The 13,792-nt window shown below is 45.8% G+C and overlaps 1 protein-coding gene across 2 annotated transcripts in view; it reads left to right on the forward strand.

Moving 5' to 3' along the window:
* The first annotated feature begins 505 nt into the window (after nucleotides 1-505).
* Nucleotides 506-13,792, forward strand: part of DENND2D (DENN domain containing 2D) — a 637,596-nt gene continuing 624,309 nt past the window's right edge. For both annotated transcript variants that reach the window (XR_015295991.1, XM_086923088.1), the window contains exon 1: nucleotides 506-870. Coding sequence is in view for 1 of the 2 variants with exons in the window: in XM_086923088.1 (XP_086779214.1) it covers nucleotides 810-870 (61 nt within the window). In the remaining variant the exon portion in view is untranslated. The remainder of the gene's footprint in view (nucleotides 871-13,792) is intronic.

Genomic DNA, 13,792 nt, shown 5'->3' on the forward strand with positions numbered 1-13,792 from the left:
CCTCATGTTATAAGTACTTCTTAGTGCAGTGTCATATTGTAACATATTCATGTCAAAGTTTCCATGTGTTAAAGAAATACAATTTTTTTGAATTTTGAAGTGACTGTATCAAATTTTATGTGATGTTTTTTGCATGTTTTATTTAGCAAATATTGTCATAGCTTGACACTTGCATGGGCTAAAGTGACAATCCAGAGCCTTAACTCGGCGCTGGGGCTCTCCCCGTTAATTTGTTGGCTCGCCCACCACTGCACCGCCCAATTTCAGTTCTGAAGTCAGTGAAAAAACATCACAACATTCTGAGGTTGGGATGGAGGAAGCACTTAACAGGTAAGCCTTCTCCATGTTACCTTTGACCTGAATGAGAACAGCTTTTAAACGTCTGATTTCACTCGCATTTTTTATGCAACAGTTGACAGGTATGCCGATTTAAAATTACGACTGTATTTACTTGATAGCACCGCTTCAAAAAGTTCAGCCAGTTTTGTCGGCTCGTGGATGCCAGGCATATAGCCATGAAGGGGACTTTTCAGAGTCTCCCTCGCCGCTCTTTGAACACTTGCGCCTGCCTCCTCCGGTTCCAAACAGGGAATCCCAGGACAGGTCCTGAAAGGTGAAGAGAAAATGAAAGCCGCGCGCGCCCCGTGGACGCGGAAGTGGTGCGCGCGGTTCTGAGGTGAAGGAGTCAGCTGAAAGACGGCAGCGTGCAGCACTTCCGCGTGCGGCGTGCGCAGGGTGCCTGAGCACCTTTGATCGGTGCGGAGCGGGTCACAGGTGAAGCGGAGCCGGGCGCTGCGACGGACAGGGTTATGGCGCAGTTTGCCAACTTCCTGAGGAACAGCTTCAGGCGCAGGTCCAGTGCTGGCAGAGGTGAGTGCCTACGGCAGGTGCCGGGGTTGGGCGAACTGGGACACGGAGGGTTTCGGCTGCCGCTGGCCCCTAAAGTAAACATTGTCCCTTAGTTCTTTAATATCCGTGTTGTCCCTTGACCATTGTAACTGGAGTGTAGATGTCGCGCTAATCTTTTATAACGCAATAGTAGTTATACAGCGCATTTCCTTCCGCTGTGAAGTCGAAACCGCTCTCGTGTTGTACTGTGTCCTTAGACCTTTGCTAAGTTTGCCAACTGTGAGTGCTTTACTATTGGAACGTGCGCAGCTTCTCAACTATCATACGTACGTACTGTCCACTTAAGGTGCGTGCTCCCTTATCATGTTATGTGCTTCTCCACTCAGTTGTGTTACCAAATAACTCGGTGTCACCGGTATACAACCTTTCATTTCATTGTGAATTCTTTAATGTGTTATTCCTCACTTGTGTTGAACTAGGACTGCAAAGCCCAGAGTGCACTTAATTATTAAATGGAAACCCAGGCCTGAAAACAAGGCGTTGGAGTGGCATAGATTTCGTTTGCCAATCTTTGATACTAGACTACATTTTGCCGAATTTACGTTATTGGAATGCACGTCACATAGCCAGCCGTTAAAATGACACCTGTTTATCAAAAGTGCAATGGGTACGTGTGTGATCTGTAACGCGTCCGATTCTTTATCAATGTAATTAATTGTGCAGCATGTGGAAAGAAGCAGTAGAATCGCATAATTCTAGTGGCTGCATGCAGCCTAGAGGCCACTGGACTGACTGAATACTTCTAGTTTACATTGTGCGCTAGAGTGATGTATTTGTTTAACAATAAAAAATCCTCTTCCAGGGGGTGACGCTTTGCAAGTTGGATCTTCAGGGCCTACGCTTGATTGTATTACAGTGCATCGTCCTAGAGCTCGAAGAAGTGTTATCCGGAGCTTGATAATAAACTACAACTTGAAATCAAGCTTTGTCCATGCGACTGCTTCTCTACGATTACATTGGGCTTGTATTTGTTTCCTGTCTTTCTTGCAAATAATTATGTTTGTATGTCTGTTTCTCAGAGAGCGCACAGGGTGTTGTTTTTGAAAATCTAATAAAAGAATGAATCACATAAATAAGATTTTCAAATGTTGAAACATTTTGGTACACTTTTCCAGGTTCATTACTGTTAATGGCATGCCATGGATATTACACTGACGAGCCACAAACAACGAAACAAGTCTAGGAACATCTTGAACAATTGTCTCTTCCCATCTGGCTTACGTGAGCACTACGCTGAAGCTAAAAATTGTTTGGGGGGTACAGAGGGTGCTCGTCGACTGATTTGTTATATCTTCAAAATTTATTGGGTGACATTTCAGCCTGTACTTAGTTTTGTTTTCTTAGCAAACATCACTGGGCATGCTGGAACTTGTAGGCATACATGTAGACCTGTAAAGCGAAACTGTAAATGCAGAATGTTGTTGGCTGAAAAGTCAGGAATGGCTAAAGATATCACGTGATATCATTATTCGGCAGCTAGTCAGCTGTTGCTATAGTGCTGAATCATGATTCATGTGCACTGTACAGATCAGGTGGTGTTCTGATGGTGTAGGTACAAATGCCAGGTGCATAGAATCCACATGTTTAGCTGTCATGTTCCACGTGTGCCTCAGAGAGCCAAGATTTTTCTTGAGGCAATTTTAGTGGCAGAGAGCGATTGATTTTCTTAACAACGTAAATATTCTTGCCACTTGTCCAGACTTGTAAGGGCATTTCTCAGACAAGGCACGACTGGTTATGCACGTGCGTATTCCTCCCCCCCCCCCCTCCCCCCAAACATGGGGTGCCCCTGGGGACGCGCCAAGGGCTGGGTGGGACGTTCGAGAGCGCCTGTACAGAGATTCTTCAGTTCTCAATGTAGTAGCTTTTTGTTGACAAAATATTCCTGATGCAGTTGCGGATGTGTTTTGAGTAAGAAAAGGAAAACGGTAGCAGGAATCAAAGGTGTATCATGTCAAAAGATATAACGATTTCGTCGTTAATAGTAAAACAAACGCTAAATGTAGAACGAGTTTTGCATGTTTTAATATTTACTCAGTGTAAGCTATTTACCTGCTAATGCAGGCATGGCTTGGCATAGGCCCACACATTTTACTAGGCATTTTAAACTCTAGTTTCTGCTTCATGTCAAGTAGCGTTTAAATTGCCTCATAACGAGCCACTCACATATATTTAACTGTCACGCTGTCACGTTTAGCATAAGAAGTAGGTCGAACTGGCCGATAGGCAGAGCCACTGGAATTAAGCGACACGAGAGGACCAAAGTAGGCAGGAGAGGTGACTATACTATGGCTCAAGAAAAGGCAAATTATGAGGCATATTGTACCACAGTTTGTGACAGTATTACTGCATTATTTTGTCATTTTTTACACGATAATACTGGGCAAAGGTTTTACCTCATTAGTAACAGTTTACCCCTCACATACCGCAATTGGCAACTGAAAGGTTAGTGACTAATCGACTTTAATGAATTGTCCTTTACTGTGCTTGTAACGTTACTGTGTGTGTGTATATATATATATATATATATATATATATATATATATATATATATATATATATATGGTACAATTTGCGGAATATGCAGCAAATTATGCATTATGTGGTAGATGTGGCAAGTTCATATTATGTTAAATACTCTGCAGCCTTAGAATCACATAATTCCAGTGGCCCTGCTTATAGGGCAATCTGGTAGTGTCAGAAGGGCTGGTCTGCTAGGTCAGTGTGTGGGCTGTTTTTTAGGTTTTGCCTGGCGAAAACGATGCGAAAGCATCGTTTCGCTAGGCGAAAACCTAATGAGTATAGTATGGGGGCTGGGAATCCGCCCCTGTCTTTCATTGGCTAGCTCCATAAATGGAGGCTAGCCATTGGAAGACACGTTTGTCCGTCAATGCAGGACCAGAGTCTGGGGCGTTCCCGAGAATTTTTGGCTTTTGGCGACGTTAGCCGAAAGCCTGTTCTCGGAAACGCCCCCGAATCTGGTCCGGCATTGGAAACACCGGAAGAAGATGTCCGGCCCGTCGCCTGTTTGTGGGCGGGGCCGGGAGGACGTGGTTTCCGCTTCCCCCTTCCTTGGGGAAGCCATTGCCTGCCTTGCCGGTCTCCCGTGTTGTGAGGGAGACCGGAGATGCTGCCCGCAGTGAGAAGCCGGCCCGAAGGAAGCAGCCGTGTGCCTCCAGCCAGGGCCGCGCTGGGATTGGCCCAGCCGGCCGAGCCTCCGCCACGTCATCCGGAGGAGGAGTGGAGAGCAGGAAGCAGCCTGCGTCTGTCCCGAGGCTCCCGAGCGAAGGAGGAGCCCCGGGGACAGAGCAAGTCCCGCCACGGCCCCATCAGGCTGCAGCTGTATCATGCCGAGAGTCGGCCGTGCTGCACCCCAAGGCTTCACATCAGAAGTGTGGTCCAGGCAGGCCGGGTTAGCAAGATTAGGGCCCGGTGATGGGGCTTTGGAAGGATGTGGTCTCGGCAGGTATTAGGTTTTGGCGTTTGGGTGACCACCCCCCCCGCCAGGTAATTGCAGACACGGTTTCCATTTCGCGCCTTTTGTTCATTGCTTTAGGCCGGGGCGTTCTGGGTGTTGGAGTAGTGTTGCTTCCATATGAGACTGTCAGACCGGATCCCCGTGATTTGTGGGTGATAGGGTCGGTGTCAGTAATAACCTGGAATGAGGCGACCACCCTGTTATAAAAGGAGAGTACGGGGATGGGTTCTGACGTGTCCTGGGTCTGTCGTTCAAAATGAGGCCTTACCCAGGGGGCTGCGCACGCCTCGGTGCAGCTCTGGCCTCGGTGCGCTCCTCGCTGCAGCTTCGAACCGGTGATTAATGACGGGAGCGCGGTAATCCGAGCTGGGGAATTCACGGCTCCGCTGAGCGCGCTCTTCTGCCGGCGGTGGAGCGGGGACCGGGGCGGTGGGAAGAAGCGACCCGGAAAGGCGGAGGGTCCAAGAATAGATTCATCCCTGCTGCGGTTCACGGCGTGGCCAATTCAGCCATTCATTCTAGGATGAATGATCGAATGAGCATTCTGTTGGTCACAAAACCTCGTGCAACAAATGCTAGAGTAGTTCAGTTTGCGATGACGCTCTGTAAGCCGCCCTTTTTGGTGCTGTTAAATTGGTCCTGAGTGCACTTTTTTTCCAGCGCCCCTCCCTTTATTACTGCTGCCATTTATTTTGCTGTTGACTGTTTTTACGCTGTGGTTGTTGAGTGTTTGTGACAGAAGTGGAGGCCAAGTCAGAAGGCCTACCACTGGCAGTGCACTTTAAATCCTACCCCTAAAGGCGAGAAAAGAAAATCCAGAGTGGTTCGAAGCGGCCCTGTAAACCCCCGCACCCCGCAGTTTAAATGGGTTGTGTGCTATTGGGCCGCTCCTTCTAAAGATCCTGTTAATGGGTTACTATTGATGACTTAGTTACCTGAGAAACAGCGGTATAGGGAGTCCTGTTTGTGACGTGCCAAGATTAAAGGCCCACCCCTCCAAAGCCCACCGTTTGCTTAATGCTCTTAACGTGCAGGGCCTTGCTTGCCCCCTGACTTGCCCTGATGCGGCGGCCTCAGCGGGGAAGGGGGGGGGGGCGGCGGTGGTGGTGATCTCTATCTGGTTTGCTGTTCTCACCAGTTACCCCTCCTTCCGTCTTGTCTGTCACCCTCGGGCTTGTTGGTAAACGTGTTAATGATGTGAACTCTTTATATGCAAACATCACACATGGCTGCCCTGTCCCTTTAGAGACCAGGGCTCCTGTGGTCCCGGCTTGACCCTCCCCAGATCTGGGGAAATCCCCCGAAGCAGGCTGGGAAACTGATTCCCTCTTCTGCTTGTTTACACGGCTGTGTTCCCCGCAGGTCTCCTCGGTACCTGTATCCATTTATCAGTTCGTTTTGGGTAACATATGTGTCCTTGACCAAGACGAACCTGTTGACTTTGCCAATGCTTGTAGTATACGAACCACAAACCTGGTCGCTGTTGTACCATGGGAAATTGTGCACTCAAGGGGGTGATTTTATTAGCAGTGTGTGTTGCTGGTGTTTGCTTTCACAGGGACAGGGCGCAGGCGTGATGGTGGGTTTCTGTCAAAGTATAGTGTCTTGAGTAGGACTCTGTGGTGATAGTGCAAGGATTGTGGGCTGTGTTACTGATGAATCCAGCAAGCCCTGGCAAAGCCAATTGGACTCACCCCAGGGCATAGATGTTCGTTTTGCCTGGATCTTCCCCCCGCCCCCCCCCCCTTCCCTGCCGGACTGATGTACGTCTGGAATGCTTTTCCTTAATGCAAAAGAAAAAGTATTGCAAAGGGGTGGAGATGGATAGAGACGACGAGGGAGAGAAAATACTCCCTTGTGGTTCAAGTTTCTAAACTTGACAATGGAAAGATACAGCATATCCAGTCAAAAAGCAGCGAGACCGAATTGGTCCTTGGTCGGAACAAACCGAAGAATGAGGAAAGATAAAGCTAGTGGCATTGCAAATGACCATGCCATTTATTTATGTTAAAAAAAACATAAATAAAAATGTCAAGAGCATTGCCAATAGCTCAAACTTTAACAAAGGCAAAACCATTGCATTGTAAATGCTTGATTTTGTGGCTGTTTGTGGGCCTGTTTTATGGCCTGGTGGGCCTGTTCTTACTGTTAATTTCCCTTTGCCAGAAGCAAGTACAAATGCATGCAGTATCCTATACCTTGCAAAACCCTTCTAGGTTGTACGATGGTACAACACATGCAATTACATTGCATGCGTTTGACACAAATTTTTTAGCACGCATGTTTTTACAGCTAAAAAGTACTTCAAACGCAAGCCAATACCAAACATTGTTTTTATATTTAAAAACAATGTATTTGTGGGGGGAGAATCCCACTCCCCAACTTACCTTAAATGGCATGCATTTGAAATGCATATTCGTGGTAAAAATATGCGTACTAAATAATGCGTGGTAAAGGCTTAACGAAGTAAAAACCTCATTGTAAAGGCTCTTTCCCCACTTCTACAGCATCTTGTTGCGTGAATATGATTTTCTTAGAACGACCTCCCCCTCCGCACTACCCCTTCTCTGAAGGACTTTAAGAAGCAGCCCAAGACCTGGCTCTTAGACCGAGGCTCGCACAGCCATCCAGTGACTGGAGGCCCCCGGGGTGGCAAGCGGCGATATTCAAGCCTTTCTGATTGATTGACCTTAATTAAATAAAAAGGCAAGAGGATTTTGGCAAAACAGGAACAAGTTGGTTTAATTAAATGCAGCAGGTGGGAGAGTATCGGCAGAGGCACGTCTGAAGACAGTCTCAGAGTTTTGGCCGCACATATATACATTTTGTGGGTCCAATAAAATAATTCAACATTCTTTGGAAATCATCATAGTTATAAATATCCAGAAAAAAACATCTGCTAAGTGGGACACAGATGGCTCTTGAGCTTCTAGAGCGCTAGAGTGTGCGTGTCCAATTGTCTGGTTTGGTAAGTGCGTGATCACCTCGTGCGGTGTGCATGTCGTTTCCTGATTGTCTGAGTGTTCCTAACTACATGTGGCATCAAACTTTGTAGTATTTTAGGAACATACGCCTTTGGACAAACGTGTTTTAGTGGGCCAGTCTCCTTGGGCCTGTTTGTGGTGTGACTACTTATCTGTGGGATCGATCAGGATTTTCCCTGGGTGTGCGTTTGTGTTTGTCTTTGGGCTAAGTGTAACTCCACCTGTGACCTGTCAATCGGTAGGCTTGGGTTTTGGTTGCAGGGCTTGTCTAACCACGTATCTCTGACGTGTAGTTGTTTTGGGAGGTCATCTCAGTTGAATCCAACATTGATACAAGTTTGTGAGTGTGTGCACGTGTAACATGGCTGTAGTTTATATAATATTTACTGTTCTCATTAATATACATATGGTTGTTACATCGTACATCAACATTGCATTCACTGATATTGACGTCATTATGTGGGCATAACTTACTGTGTACATTGACGCTGGATTTACTAGTATTAATTTACATCACTGTGTGGGCATAGTTTACAGCGTACATTGGTATTTCATTTACTGGTATTGACATTATTGTTCCCGCATAGATTACAGTGTACATCAATATTGCATTTATTGGTACGGCAGCTGCTTTGAGTGCATACATCAGGTTGTACATTGCCATTGTATTTATCAATCTCAACAATCTCTTTACAAGTTTAAAACTGCCCGATATACAGATGTGAGCTGCTTTTTTAGCTATCTGATTTGCAAATGGGTGGCACTTTTATTATAGTGGCCGGGCTTATTTTCTGTCCCATTCCAACCCTGCATAAGAAGGTGTTGATTCCAGCATTCTGATGGTGTGACTACAGATTAACACCAAAAACGGCTACCAGGTAGTAGGATAGATGGAAAGAATGTATTAAAAGTAGTCTATTTATTAATTACCAGAATGTGTTTATTTACATGTTTCTGGTATGCTCAAGAAGACAGTATTATATATTTTTCATGTATACACAAAGCTAACAGTTACTGACCACAGGTTTTGCACCTCAATCCCGTCAAGTTCAATTTAGTGTCCTGTGCATCCTCTTCTGGCACTTGCCACCACTCTTCTGGCACTTGCCACCATTTGGTGCCACTGAGGCCAGAAAACAGGATATTCTTCAAATGAAAGGTGCACCAGAAAATATATTCAATGTAGCAAATATCAGTCCATCATCTTTTATTATTCCAAAATTATTGCACACAAATTAAAATCAGCCAATCTTATCAAGCTCCGGCTCGAGGACAGAGTCCTTGACAGCTTTGGCGTCGAGCCGGGGCTTGATATGGTCCCCATGTACCCTCCATCGATGGGATGAATATAAACCTGTGTGTCTGGTGATTGCCTACAAAACATTGTGAATACACTATACATTAAGCCTTGATGAAGTTCCTAGTGTGACAGGAACGAAACGCAATGGCTGATTTTAATTCATGTGCAATAATTTTGGAATAATGAAAGAAGATGATGGACTGAAATTTGCTACATTGAATTTATTTTCTGGTACGCCTTCCATTTGAAGAATATTACATATTTTTCACATGCCATGTTTGGTGTTTAGTACTCCCCCTCCCCACCCTGAGACTAAAGTGGGCAGGGTCTGGGGGGAATGACGTGCCCATACTTTTTTGATTTAACAAAAACAGTTCCCGTACTTTTTGTTTAAAAAAAAAGCAACAAAAAAAAGCAACCCTCAGGAATGGTTGATTCCGAGAGTTGAGATGTCTCAGACTGGAAGGGAAAGGTGGCCGACTCCTGTGCTGTGAAGCCAAGGGAGGGCCAGGATGCTAAAGAAGAAGCCGGCCATCTTGCCAGGATGCCTGCTACCTGAAAGAAATGTAAATGTGTGCAATTGCTTAATCTGTAAATCTAAATGCTGCTTGGTAGCTAGATTGTCTCTATTTGATGGAGTCACACGAGGATTCATGGTGACAAAGATTTATTCTTTTTAAGAGGTGTAATGTAAGGGTGTTACCAGTTGAATTCTGAAGAGTGCGCTTTTAAAGGACACATAAAAATGTCTGCACTTGCTACAGTACTTCTTTTTCCATCTTAAACCGAAATCATTCTGCAGTGCATTTCTTTTGATTAGTTTACCTTGAAATTATTTTTCATTTAAGGTGTGTGAATTATTTTGTCTTGTTTGTCCTGAAAGTGAGAGAAAGACTAAATATTTACAGAATATTTTGTTCTTTTATAGCCACCCCCTGCACCGCCTCACTCTCACTGATCCCGATTCCATTGCACTCAGGATCACAATCGACTGCTGTCACTCGCCCCTCCATCCTCACCCTAAATATTAAGTGATCTGCAGCCTGCGTTACTCTTCGGTTTATCAGTACTGAAGCAGTAGATGGACGTTGTCCCTTTTAGGCTGTTAGTGACATACGTTAACATATTCTCTGCACATAATTTGATCAGGGAGCAGACACTGAGACAGTGCTCAGCATCATAAGGTGTTGTAGGAAATAGGCTTGCTTACTCTGCGATCTCTTTCTCTTTGCCTCTCCCTCGCTCAAATGCCTTCCAGTCCCTTTTTAGGTCTCGCCTACACAGCGTGCATGCGCTGCATAGGCAAAAAGACCTTTAGCACGTCTGGCGATTCACTTGCGGAAGCGAGCGCTGCCATATGGTAGCAATTATTGCTCTCGCAAGGGAATCGAGCAGCCCCCCACCCCTTCCTCGCCCTCCTCCTGCTGCCGGCATCCTGCCACGCTTGTTTAGGATTCCTTTGTCACTAAAAACGGAAAACTGGACATAATACGCGGGGCACTATCCAACCGAGGGAAGCAGAGCCTAATAGAGAACGTCAGTAAGCTCCGTCTAACCGGTGAAGCTTTTCTGCCGCTTCATAGAGGCAAGACTGCTTCCCGCTACACGGGTGCTAGTCTACAGTGCACGCAGCTAGACACTTGGTGCTGTTTTACAACTGATGATATGTTCGTTTCTAGTAGTACTCACTGTTAAACGTAACCCCTAGGCTCAATATATTTTACCTAGGACGTCTTTACACTTTGCATGTTCACTTTCCGTTTTGAATGAAGAGAGTGAATGTTGAATGTTACCACACAAATTAGACGCGAACCAAACCACAAGGAGAGACTGAGAACAAAACCGGCAATGAACAGGCAACAGTGAAATCGTTTCACTGCCACGAGACATATTATAATTGAAACGCTATATTACCTACCAGAAAACCAGCGGTTTGCAAGGGCACAACACTTGCAGTAAAACCTACCAGCACAAGTCATCTGCACACGTATTTTGGGAGCTAGACGTTCTTTTATATGGTGTACACACTGGTGCCGAGCTGTTCGAAGACACCAGGGGTAACACTGTCATCGCTTCATGGAAGCATTTGAGCAAGTCACAAGAGTTACGTTAGATGCATCTCGGCACTGCTTGGAGGGATATATTCCCTCTTGAAAGGTGTATACAATGGAATAGATATATATTTCCCTCACACCTATTTTCTTAAGCTAGCATACAGAGCTGACACTATGTGAATATTTTGCGCGCATTGGATAGTGGCTTTTGGAAGCTGTATATTTGTAAGCGTGAGCTTACGTCCACTTAAAAGAAACTCCAAGTATACGAAAGGTAAATACGTTAAGATACACTTTGAGGTGCCGTCAAACACACCCATGACATCACAGGCAGGCGGCAGCAGGTCAGACAGACTGTGGCATGCAGGCAGACATCCTGTGGGAGTGCCGCTGACTGGACCATCCATGCTACTAGTTTCTGGACCCTGGACATGGAACATACAGCAGCCAGGTTACCAGTAAAAGAACTCCATTGTGAGCCTTGAATTACTGCAGGCTCTAACAGGGATACATCACACGACCCACGGCCAGACTCTGTGCTGCCTCAGTCTTCGACTGTGATTCGATACTGAGGCCACTGGGGCGGGAATTGTTTATGGAATCAGGGCTTAATTTACGAATGTCCTTGCCACTGTTTGGCACTCCCACTTATTTCTAGACAAAGCACTTAATTATGAAAGGCAACCACGTGGTGGCAGTGTCTGTCATTTTAAGACCAATGGAGTGTTTCACAATTCTATACACTTTAAAAACCAGGACCAATTAGCAAGTCTACTGGAACTGAGCAGGTGTGCGTCTAACCAAACCTAGGCCTGGGGGGCTTACTCCGAAAGCAAGGTGTTCAACTTCTTCTGGAGTTCAAGAAATGGGCAGGAGGCTCTTATGTGTAGTGCGGGTAATTCCAGATTTACAGGGAGGCGATGTGAGAGGAGGCTGGACCCCATATCTTCTGTAGGTGTGGTATGCAAGTAGGAGTTGGGACAAGCCGAGTTGTCTGGAACATTTGTGACACTGTCCAAAATGGCGCACTTGTATCTGTGCGATGTAGGTTGTGCTGGAATTGTCATTTCACAGAGCTAGCAGGGTCAGTAAATGATGAGAGCTGCTGTGATAACTCCTGTTGATCTATTATTATTACTTTTACTACTAATAATGATAATAATACAAATAATAATAATTTAAGTACTGATATGAGTGTGTCTTCTCTACAGCTCAGGATTTTGTCGGGTCATAACTCTGCAATGAATGAGCACACAAGGCGGAGGAAACACTCTTCGAGACCACCATGTAGTCCCAGCTCAACAGCCCTCAAGAAAGGGATTACAACCAGCAAGAGAGACAGAGAGAGGTTGTTGGAATGCGCTTTTAAATCTCTGAATTGTTATAGAGAAAAGTATTGTGAGGTAGTGCCCCCAAACCAGCTTAACTGCATTTGACCAAGCCAAGATGTTGATCTTGAGAATAAAGTCTGATTGAGTGTTATTGAGTATTCAGTCAGCAACGATCAGGGGATCGTTGAAGGGGGCGGGTGCGTGACCTGCAGTGGGAGGGAGTGGAGTGTGCACGGCATGTGCCTCCGCCACGCCCGTGGCAGGGGCTCTCTGGCGTGCCTGCTATGGTGACCGGTAGTGCCTGCAAACACCGCATCCTCGCCTCGAGCTTCTGCTCGTGAGATCTCTGCGGCCTGCTGAGCACACGAACGAGAAGCCAGACACAGCAGAGAGCTCAGGACTCAACCCAATCTTTTTCGCTTGATGGAAGTGTGTCAGGCAGAGAAGATGGCTCAGGGAGTTTACCGCTCGCCACTAACATCTGTCGAGAGAGGTCAGGACGCACACCTCCATCGAACTGGATGGCGATAGCAACACTCATTGGTTACAACACTACATAAAATGATTGCGATTGCATTTACAGTTTAATCACTTTGCCATGCACAGAACACGGGAGCTAAGGACACCTTCTCTCACACTGTGCAGCACCGACCTGTGAGAGGTTGTTGTACATCGGGAACACAAATATTGGGGTTTTACGTCAAGAAACAAAGAGGCATCTCAAATGTTCCTGGCAACAGATGAGTATTCTACACAACATTCAGGGTCTTGGACATGGGCGAGCTGGGGCCAAGCTCAGGGTGCCAATTTTCCAAGGGAGCACAGCAGGGAGCAGCCTGACTTAATGTCATGCAAACTGGTAGCTCATCCATCCTACTTGGTCCCAATTAGTCTCTCCTGTTAAAGACTTTGTAATCAGCCCTTAATGTACGTCACCGTAATTGTTATCACTCCATCACCCCCCTGCCCACCACCCATTTTTATCACATGTCCTAGCGTCACACTGCAACGACCCCCACCCCCACAACAAGCACCACATTTTCTATCCTTCCAGTGCACTGTCCTGGTCACTCCGGTTTAGGGCCAGCCCTGACAACATTCACAGTAGTGGATGGGTCTGCTGGCAGTGAGGACTCACGAGATCCCAGGGTGGGCACTGCCTTGCACTCAGTCCTCAGATATGAGACTCAAGATTTGTGGATGTGTGCCCTAGGAGCCTATTTGCACTCCACCCCTATCACCATGAAGTAGCGAGGGCAAATATGGGAGCCTCCCCTCTGTAGACCACGAGAAAAAGCAGCCTGACACTTTACTTACAGAGACAAAAAGGAAATGGGTGCATTCTGGAGTTAAAACTGTTCATAGGCGTTATAGAAATTCAATGTAAAAGCAAAATAATATGTATCTGTGTGTGTGTGTGTGTATGTATGTATGTGTATATATATATGTATGTATGTGTGTGTGTATATATATATATATATATATATATATATATATATATATATATAATATATTCCTCTCTCCTTGATAACCCCTTCCATGCTCATGACAAGGTCAACTCGTCATGGGTGTTACCTGCGCTGTGCGTATGACGAGTTGACCTTGTCATGAAACTATAGTATTCAAACATCATCAGCACAGGAGGGGAAAACCCCCTAGCAGCCAAGGTGATAATTAAAGAGATCAGCACTCCACTAGCTAGCTTAAAATCGCAGCCAATTTATTACGGCAAAATA

Source organism: Lissotriton vulgaris, chromosome 5 (assembly GCF_964263255.1).
Source record: "Lissotriton vulgaris chromosome 5, aLisVul1.2, whole genome shotgun sequence".
Classification (NCBI taxonomy): domain Eukaryota; kingdom Metazoa; phylum Chordata; class Amphibia; order Caudata; family Salamandridae; genus Lissotriton; species Lissotriton vulgaris.